Consider the following 10669-nt stretch of genomic DNA (forward strand, 5'->3'; position numbering starts at 1 on the left):
AGTATATTTCTTTTGTTATACCTCTTTATTTTGTGTGATTGCATATACTATATTGTTTTATTCCCAATTTCTAACATGTTTGCATATTTTTATAAATACTGCCTACTTTCAAGTGAAATTCATAAAATTGAGTAGCTTCATTCCTCTTCCAGTATAAACCGCATCCCCGAAGCCATACAGTAAATGTAACAATCCAATCGATCTGTATAAGCGATTGGTACTGGCAGCTAGTTTTTCCTAGGTTATTGTGGAGCTTGTTGGTCACTGTACATGAGTATATATGAGTTTAAATACATTCCATGCATTGGAATTGGGACCAGCCAGGAGATCTGTGGGGTCACCTGGCTCAGTAAATCCTGGCAGTCTGCTTTGTGGTTCTATGTTAGTTTTTATGTTTATTTCTGTTTTTCTTGTTTAGTTGTATTTATATTATTTTATTAAAAATTACTAAATGTAATGTAAAAAAATAAAATGGAATCCAGATGGATTACATCTCAGTAGAGGAGAATTGTGAAGAAACTCAGGGGACAGTTATGGAGTTCCCACTGGACCCAGCAGGTACAAGATACTCTATAAATGTGCACAGAAAATGACTGGAGTTCTAATGACGGTAAAATATTTACCGCTACACTGACTGAACCTGCTTACAGCTATACTCATACATTCATGTCATTTCCTCCTAATTCTACTGCTATCAGATTATCTAAACATTTAATGGACGCACACATGGACCGCGTAGAAGGAGCTCATGTAGGAGCCGTTTTTCCATCAGATTTAAAGCTAAGATTATTTTTTTTCAGCTCTTCAGTAAGAGGAAACTTTCACGTCTTTTCTTTTAGACTGACCTTTTCGCATCCTCATTTTGACGTACTCCATTATAATTTCGCTAACGTAAAGTATGTAAGTAACCTAAAAAAAAAAAAATAAAGACAACTCACAATCCTAATAAAAGATTGAAGGAGTTTAGCAGATTTTGCCTTTATTGTAAGATAGGAGAAAACAAAATGATGGGTTTTATATAATATTAAAATAATAATTTAAGAAAATTGTGTCGCACGTAATTTTTCTGTTTTCATTTTTCTGTTTTCTTCAAATGGAGTTCTATGATAATTATTTTCACAATTGCTATCATTTTTTTTTCTAGATCAGACTTCCAAATAATGTTACATCGATTGTTCTTTTACGATTTTCAAACCTTCAAAATTTCAAAGTCCCGTTCTTCTTACTCTTGGTTCTCATTTACTGTGCAACGATTTCAGGGAATTTTCTAATCATTGTTCTATTTCTGCTGAGTAAAACCCTCCGGTCCCCCATGTACTTCTTCATTGCACAGCTCTCATTGTGTGACATCCTGCTGACGACAGACATCGTGCCCACCCTTCTTCTCATCGTACTGTATGGGGGAAGCTCTGTGTCTCTCTTCGGATGCCTCCTCCAGTTTTCTTTCTTTGTCTTGTCAGAGACCTCAGAATGTCTTCTTCTGTCGGTGATGTCCTATGACCGATATCTGGCCATTTGTAATCCTCTCCGTTATAGCGCCATCATGAATCACAAGTTTTGTGTGTTGTCTGTCAGTATAGTTTGGTTGATTGCTTTTATTATATCTTTATTTTATGTAATCCCTATGTGTTATCTATATTACTGTGGGCCACACGTTATTGACCATTTCTTCTGTGACTTAGAACCTATTTTACAGCTCTCATGCTCTGATACATCCATGATCCATATACAGATTCTTATTCTTGGTGTTTTAAATGGATTCTGCCCTTTTATAGTAATTGTGATATCTTATGTGTACATTGTCATCGCCATTCTGAAGATCCCATCCACCACCGGTAGACATAAAGCCTTCTCCACCTGCAGCTCCCACCTAACTGTGGTTTCCATGCTTTACGGGACACTATCTATTGTTTATATGTTTCCAACCAAAGGACAATCCCTGACCCTGAGCAAGGTCTTATCTCTGGTATATACTGTGCTGACCCCACTGCTCAATCCCATTATATACACCATGAGGAACAAGGACTTTAAAGAAGCCCTTCATAAATTAAAATGTGTCTAATATAGAAGAGTGAATAAAGGATTTGCATGTATTGGACTGGGTAAGTGTCTGGGTCATCCAGACCAGAAGCAGAGAAGAAAGGTCATGGGCCACTGAACTCAAGTGTTCGGCTTCTTATTACACCAAACATAGGTAATTAAAAATTAAATATGTATTAATAATTAATTAAAAACACAATCAGAAAAAAAAGTAAGTAAATGTCTCGAAAAAAGAACCTCCAATAGAAGCATAAATAATGTAAAACTTCATGATTACAAACAGGTATACATGATAATAGATAAAAAATAGTTTATATCCAGAAAAAATGAAGCAGTCTGGCCTGAAAATGTCCCCAGGTGCTACAATGGCATGCACCCTGATGGATGCAGAAAAACCACTCTCAGGGACCAGAAAGCAATCAATAAGTATGATATACCATTACCTAGGGACCAAATAGCAGCCTGGCATATAGATCCCCACAATGCTGCGCAGGTATAGAAACTTGTCAGTGAAGAGGGAAATACATAAAGGGCCAGAAAACATCCGTAAAAATCACGTGAAACTACTTGATATTAGACCGAGTGGCAAGTGGCCAGCACAGTTAGTGGTAAATTTAGGTCAACATGAATTGTGTTTATTGATGGAAAAAAATGGAAATTTGAAGAAAATGTTTCAAAATTTGCAACTTTTAAACTTTCAATTTTTATGACCTTAAAACAGATGGTCATATATATAAGAATAACTAATAAATAACATTTTCCACATGTCTATTTTACATTAGCATCATTTTTTAAACTGTTTTTGAGTTAGTAAGTTGGGAGGGCTAAAAGTTTATTTGAGAATTTTCATTTCTCCAAAATTTACAAAAACAATTTTTTAGGGACCACTCTACATTTGAGGTGACTTTGAGGGATTTATATAACAGAAAATATCCAATTGTGACAACATTTTAAACATTACAACCCTTATTGTGCTCAAGACCCCATTCAGGAACTTTATTAACCCTTTACGTGATTCACAAGAATAAAAGCAATGTGAAAGGACAAAAGTTTCAATTTTAATTTTCCCCATAAAAATGTTGCTCTAGCCCCAAATTTTTCATGTTCATAAGGGTAAAAGAAGAAAATGAACCCCATTATTTGTTTTCCAATTTCTTCTGATTATGGCGATACTTTACTTGTGGTGGAAAACTACTGTTTGGGCACACGGAACTGCACTTCTCAAGGAAGTTATATAGGGGTGCAAGGAACACCTTGAACCTACAAGTGCTTCAAAGAATATTATAATGAACGGTGAACATGAAGTTAGTTTTTCTCCAAAGAATGTTGCTTTAGCCCTAAATTTTCAATTTTCACAAGGGTAACATGAGAAAATGGACATAGTAACATAGTAACATAGTTTTGAAGGCTGAAGGAAGTCCTTATGTCCATCTAGTTCAGCCTATTTTTAGTGCAGCTGTTCTGCATTGTTGATCCTGGGGAAGGCAAAAAACCCACAGAGTAGAAGCCAATTTTCTCCATAGGGAAAAAAATTCCTTCCCCTAAGCTGGGTCATCCATCTACCTATAATATTCTGTTATTCGTAACCTTCTATACTGTTACTCACAAGAAAAGCCTCCATTCCTTTCTTACATTCAATCAGTGAGTTGGACCCCAAAATGTATTCAATAATTAAGAATGAGGTCCAGTGGATTAAAAATAAAATTTAACTTTTAATGCAAACAATGGTTAAAAATCCATATGAATAATGTCCAGCACAATACACAAAATGCATTGTTCAATGTCTCCTGTATGGCAATACCCCAGATATGTTGTAAAAATACTGTTTTCCATCATTTGCTAAGAAATTACCCAAAGTCATAAATGGAGCTATTACATGGAACACTGGAATATAGTCATTAGATCTGAATGCAAAATACTGGAAAGAGATGAGCGAAGATTTTGAAAATCAAATTCAAATTCCCCAAATTTTCATAGAAAAGTCATTTCACAGTAAATCAATTTCCAATAAATTGAAATCACTTTAATAGATGTAAAAACGTGTATGAAACTATTATGTTTTCCCTCACACAATAATCTTTATTGTTGTGCTGTCACGCAATATCTGCGCAGTTTCTCATTCTTTTATGGGTTTCACTCCCTATTAGGGATGAGTCAGCATTAAAATGCTTGGATGCTCATTACCCAAACCAGATGTTGGGTGTGGGGATTCTTCCACTGCACGGGGTAGATCCTTGGCCTTATCTGCCTCTTCGGTCTCCCATTCTGCTTCGACTGCAGTGGAGCCTGCTCAGCAAAGACACCGGTCTCAGCGTCTTGCTCAGACTCATGCTGCTTGTTTAGTTACTGCTGCTTCTCCAGCTGCAGCTATAGTAACTAGCAATAGGCAGCGGCGAACAGACGTTCCTGACGCTGCGTCCTGCAATCACTCTACTGAGCATGATCATGAGGTGGCGACCTCTCATTGGTGGTCTGTCATCAAATGCTCTGGTCCTGTGGCAGTTCCGGATTGGTCCACGAGCAGGGTCCTGTCTGAATGGACATGAGCATGATGTATAAAAGGTCCTCAGGTGCGCACGCCTGTGCGCTAGTGTCATTGGCAATCGCATGTGTGTGGGTGGAGACTCTACTGCTCTGTCGGTGTGAGCGTCTCGCTTTCCTTAGAGAGGCAGGTTTTTCCTTGGCTTGGTTTCCTAGCACATGTCTTGGCCTCGTGTGCTGTTAGCACATGTCAGTTATGGAGCACAGTCAAATCCACATGCTTTAACCCTTTGGTTTTGCGTATAGCACACACCTCATTTGGTACCCCTTGGCGGTTAGCTGAGCTTGGTACTCTTATTTTTGCACCACTCGGTGGAGCTGAATTAGTTTATTTTCGTTGCCACTTGGTGGTTTGCTGAGCTGGCATTCCTCGGCTAGTGTTCACCCCTCTGAAAAGTTATTAAAGTAGGGCAATCTGTATTCAGTTCACACGGGGTGACTTTTAACCCTGTGTGTTCTTTGTGATCAATCGCTGTACTGCTCCGCCATTAATTACTAGCAGCAGGTTATCATCACTGCACGGGGGACCCCGGGTTGAGATCGCACTTTATTACTTATTTTATTTAGTGCGATCCACCAACCCTAAGACCAGAATTGCTCAGATGCTCATTTTGAGTAACGCGTGTCATAGTAACATAGTAACATAGTTAGCAAGGTCAAAAAAAGACATTTGTTCATCCAGTTCAGCCTACTGTATACTCCTTCAGAATAAATTCCCAGATCTACGTCCTTTTAAAGAGCCTAATCACTGTATGATATAATATTGTTACACTCCAGGAAGACATCCAGGCCTCTCTTGAACCCCTCAACTGAGATCGCCATCACCACCTCCTCAGGCAAGGAATTCCAGATTCTCACTGCCCTAACAGTAAGGAATCCTCTCCTATGTTGGTGGAGAAACCTTCTCCCCTCCAGACGCAGAGAATGCCCACTTGTGACTGTCATCTTCCTTGGTGTAAACAGATCCTCGGAAAGATATTTGTATTGCTCAATTATATACTTATACATGGTTTTTAGATCGCCCCTCAGTCGTCTTTTTTCTAGACTAAATAATCCTAATTTTGCTAATCTCTCTGGGTATTGTAGTTCCCCCATCCCCTTTATTAATTTTGTCGCCCTCCTTTTTCCCTGCTCTAGTTCCATTATATCCTTCCTGAGCACCGGTGCCCAAAACTGTACACAGTACTCCATGTCCGGTCTAACCAGGGATTTGTACAGAGGCAGTATAATGCTCTCATCATGTGTATTCAGACCTCTTTTAATGCACCCCATGATCTTGTTTGCCTTGGCAGCCGCTGCCTGGCACTGGCTGCTCCAGGTAAGTTTATCATTAACTAGGATCCCCAAGTCCTTCTCCATGTCAGATTTACCCAGTGGTTTACCGTTCAGTGTGTAATGGTGATATTGATTCCTTCTTCCCATGTGTATAACCTTACATTTATCATTGTTACCACTAGGACTACTGGACTTGTGACCCTGACTAGAACTACTGAATGTAGTCATTCTGACTACTGACTTGTTTTCCTTTATTTTTAGAGTTTCATTTGTGGTTATTTATTAATAATTATTTTTTTTAATGTATTATTATTATTGTGAGATCCAACAGTAATGCTTTGGAATGTTTTCTTTCTGATTCTTCATATTTTTCTACAGGAAATAACGAAAGCAAACAATAATAATAGACATTTTACAATCATTTATTATTAAAGTGCACACATATAAACAACAACTCAAGAACAACAAGCAGAGAAAATGAGTACTAGGTCAGTCAGTGCTCCTTCTCCTCAGAACCTGAAGAAGGCCGTTGGGTCGATACCGGTTGTACTTCATAATAACGTTTTATTGAGATTCAGCTCCAATTCTACATTTTCCTTCTCCTCCTAAAAAGTACGGCATAATTGACCTTCTAAACATTTGATGATTCGCATTTCAGGCATCGTCTTTCATTTACGGCGGTACATTGCCCACACAAAGACTTACGGCAAGTCATACAATAGCCAACAGATCTATTATTTTTGCATTTTTCTTTTATCTGGCAAAATTTTTTTTGAAGCATCACATCTGAAGATGTAGCAACTTGGGACATGCCACCCTTTTCCCTAGATATAACATAAGGACCACTCAACTCTGTAACAAGCTTTTGCAAAAATGCCTTGCGTGACATTTTTTCGGGGGGTCATCTCCTTGTATTATATCCAAGCATTTATACCCGCTAAGTCTAAGGTATTTTCAAATGCGTGAACAGGCCATCTCCTAGTACCTGTTCTTGTGCTGTATTTGCGTGCCATCTCATCTACTACATCTACTCCATATTTTGTTTCAATATAAAACTTTACATTTTCTGGAGTTTTTTTAGCAGATTCAGAAGCAACAAGAACATCGGGATGGACGGAACTCAGAATTATCACATTTTTGTAACATATCCCTGCTGTTCTGTTCGCTACCACTATACAAATATAAAGTTCGTTCATTTTTGACTGGACTTATAAAAGTCTTGATGTTTTAGCTAATTTATACATTTTTCGCAGAATTATACTGCATGTGAACATGGTTGATCATAAACAAAAGAAAATTGAAAAAACAGGTAATTTTTATCGTTTTCGCCTCATAAACCATTACATTGCATTATTGCTATATTCATGCATATTGCCCATTTGCAGATAAACAAATATTCTTTCTAGCTGTAAACTATAACTAATAACATAAAGCTGTATGCAAATATAGTTTTTCCCCCCCAAAAAAATTGCTGCTTCACACTATACAGTGCAAAATAATCAAATAATATGACAATAAAATGTTGTATCTGCGATATACTTGGATGTGTTTTTTGCGCTCTTATGTCTGCATGTGTTCTCTTTGTCTGTTCAGCTGAACTGAAAGTAAACTTACTACCCAGACTTACTGTCTACTGCTAGGACCAGAGATAAGCAGCACCCTTCTTTACCATAAGAGCCGACAGTGTTACAAGCAAGCTCTATTCAGATCAGCATTACACAGTAATAGAACCAGGTAACACAAGGAAAATGTGAAAAGTTGACATCTGAATTGAACATCAGGGTAAATAAGATACAGCGAAAAAATTATGCGCAAAACTTTACAGCAACATTTAGTGACAAAAGGACAGCAAAATATAGCAGGTAGTCAAAATGACTACCTTTAGTAGTTAAAGGTAAATTTTGAAAAAAAAATGCGCAATTTTTTTAACAAAATTATTTATTGTCACAAAATCTTTTTTCACATCCTATTTGAGGAAAAGTCACCGAGTCTCAAGCCGGAATTCCGAAAAATGTAGTCACAGAAGAGAAATAAAAAGTGCAAGTAGTCAAAATGACTATACCAGTAGTCCTAGTTTAAGCAAATAATTAGGATTAAGATCCAATAAAAAAATTCCTGGATCCTGATACCTATAGCTATGTCTAGAAATATCTATAATAGGCAGCAGCAGCAGACAGAATTGGAATGGATCCTCTTGCTATATGCACTGCAGTCTGCCACATACACTGCCTGCCAAGCACTGATATCTATGCAGCTGAATTAGTCCTTAGAAGGACTGTTAGTTGAGATGGATATGTGTATAATATATTCTGGTATACCTACACTAACTAAAACACAAGCAAATCTCTCCCTAACTCAGCAGCACTTCTCCCTCCACTGCCTGATTCCAGAGCAGACTGTGATGAGCATGGCGGTGCCAGGTCTGATATAGACCTGATGATACTGTGCGGCCAGCCAATCACTGTAATGCGACAACCAACATGGCTGTGAAATTACAGCGTGTGGCAGACAATCCCTGCATGTCCAGTGGCTCTCTAGAGTGAAAAACATGCAGGGAGGGGGCCCAAGCTCCAGCCGATCAACCCTGAAAACAGTCGGTGATCTCCGAGCATCTCAAGCAGTGAGATGCTTGGGCGAGTACCGAGCAGTGGCGAGCATGCTCGTGTAGGGAAGGTGACCTGACGGACGGACGGACTAGTCAGAGTGAAGAAGGAAAGGTTTGCACAGTGTAAGTAGGTTTCAGTTATTACAGTGGGGAAACAGCTAGGAAAGTGTAGTGGACGTGCAGTACCTTGGGTTGACCATTAGATGGCAGGGAGGAGTGTGAGCAAAGGACTTGACACCAGCTTAGGGCTTTAGAAACCGTGGGTCATGGGGGGCGGGGTTACAGTGACAGGGGACCGGGAGAGCTATAAATACTGAGGGAGGGTTCCAGTCCCCAGGGGGAGCTCCAGTGACAGGAGGACTGCGACAGTCTGTGCGCTGTGAGGAGAATCCAGACCAGGGGGACTGAGGGGAGAGAACGTCAGGGGGGTGGTCCTGAAACGAAAGTACCGCAAAAAGGACGAGACAGAGGTGAAACATACCGTGTGGAAGAAGACGTCTGACCAGTAAAATTACTATTGGTGTACGGGCCTAAGGCGGCCACAGTGACGGACCTGTCAGCAGCGTCATCAAGTGAAGTAGGGACGGTACGTGCATGTACGTCCCTGGTGCTAAGGTACGGTGTGTAAAGCGGGCCTAGAAACGGAGGCCCAGGAAAGTGAAGTGAAGTGAATTGTAGTGAAGTGCGGTGTACTTCAGAGGCCGTCAGGCAGACGGCAAGCGAATAAACCTGGACCTGTTGTACCCGAATGTTGCCTCCAATTGTCTCTGTACATCTCTGCGCGGTATAACGAGGGATCACCCCCCTAGTCCGGCCCACCACCTCTACACTCGCTCATCACTAATGTTCAGCAAATGCGCTCAATACTTGGTCAGGCTTCTTTTGCATCAATTACTGCATTAATGAGGCATGGCATAGAGGCTATAAGCCTGTGGCACTGCTGAAGAGTTATGGAAGATGAGGTTGCTTTGATAGCAGCCTTCAGCTCGTCCGCATTGCTGTGTCTTGTGTTTCTCATCTTCCTCTTGACAATACCCCATAGATACTCTATAAGGTTCAGGTCAAGCAAACATTGGGGAGATTTGAAAACTGACCCGGTGTTAGGGTTTGTGGAATGAACCAAATAAAATATAATAATAAGGTGCGTTCCCAACTGAGGGTCCACCATGCAGAGATTGAACCTGCTGCTAAGTAATGGCGGAACAGGATGGTGGTTGAGCACCGAAAACATGCAGGTTAAATGTCATCAGATGTGAACAGCGGTGAACTCTGTTGCTCCACAGAGCCGCAGCTACAACATAAAAGAATGCTGTTCCCTGTTGAACGTCACAGGGCACAGCAAATATGGCTACAGTAACTCACTATGCGCACGGCATCGCACAGGCGATGCCACTACTTGGCGCTGAAGGTAAGGCACTGACTCTGCCTCCTACCTGCACTTTCAGCCTAGGCACTAGCTTGCAGGGCTGAACAACACATGCATACCAAGGGTAGGGGTTTCATAATAAGTCAGTCACCAGAGACAATCATGCGTGCATACAACACACACACCAAATGATCTATACTGGCGCACAGCCATGCGGCTATGAGATCCTTTTATAGATCCCAGTCTGCCAGGACCTTGCTAGTGGACCAATCTGGGCTCACTTAAGGACCTGAGCAACTGACTGCCGACCACCAATGAGAGGTTCCCACATCACGAGCATGCTCAGTAGGGCGGAACCCGGTCTTAGTCTCAGGAATGACTGCTCGCTGCTGTTTGCTGTTGATTGCCATAACTGAACCTGGAAAGGCAACAGCAATCACTCTCACAGCACAGGTCTGAGCAATACGCTGAGACTGACGTCTGCTGAGCATGATCTACTGTGACTGAGACTGAATGGGAGACTGTAGGAGAAGACATGACTTGGGATTCCTCCTGTGCAGAGGGAGAATCCTGCTGCCTCACACCTGGTTTTGAAATACTCCCTCTCAGACCATCTATTACAGCTAAAAGATCTATTCATTTTGCCAAAACATCTTTATTCACCAGATTTTGGGAGGTAGGAATCTGTGATAGATTCAAGGTTTTTTTCCATGTACTTTTTGTAAAGCCTGTATGAATTTGATTAAGAGCAAAAAATGTAGTAACTCCGAGGGAACATGTGCGTATAAAATCTTACATCGGTTAACATGTGCATCCAAGGGAGTCATTTATTTTGCCCAATG

The 10669-nt window shown here is 40.4% G+C and overlaps 1 protein-coding gene across 1 annotated transcript; it reads left to right on the forward strand.

Moving 5' to 3' along the window:
* Positions 1-1168: 1168 nt before the first annotated feature.
* On the forward strand, positions 1169-2062 carry LOC141050010 (olfactory receptor 1M1-like). Its single transcript, XM_073546846.1, has one exon. It carries the CDS (start codon positions 1313-1315, stop codon positions 2060-2062), a length of 750 nt encoding a protein of 249 aa, XP_073402947.1. The 5' UTR covers positions 1169-1312.
* The last annotated feature ends 8607 nt before the right edge of the window (positions 2063-10669 follow it).

This window comes from Dendrobates tinctorius, unplaced genomic scaffold, assembly GCF_039654945.1.
Source record: "Dendrobates tinctorius isolate UK_male_01 unplaced genomic scaffold, ASM3965494v1 ptg000151l, whole genome shotgun sequence".
Taxonomy (NCBI): domain Eukaryota; kingdom Metazoa; phylum Chordata; class Amphibia; order Anura; family Dendrobatidae; genus Dendrobates; species Dendrobates tinctorius.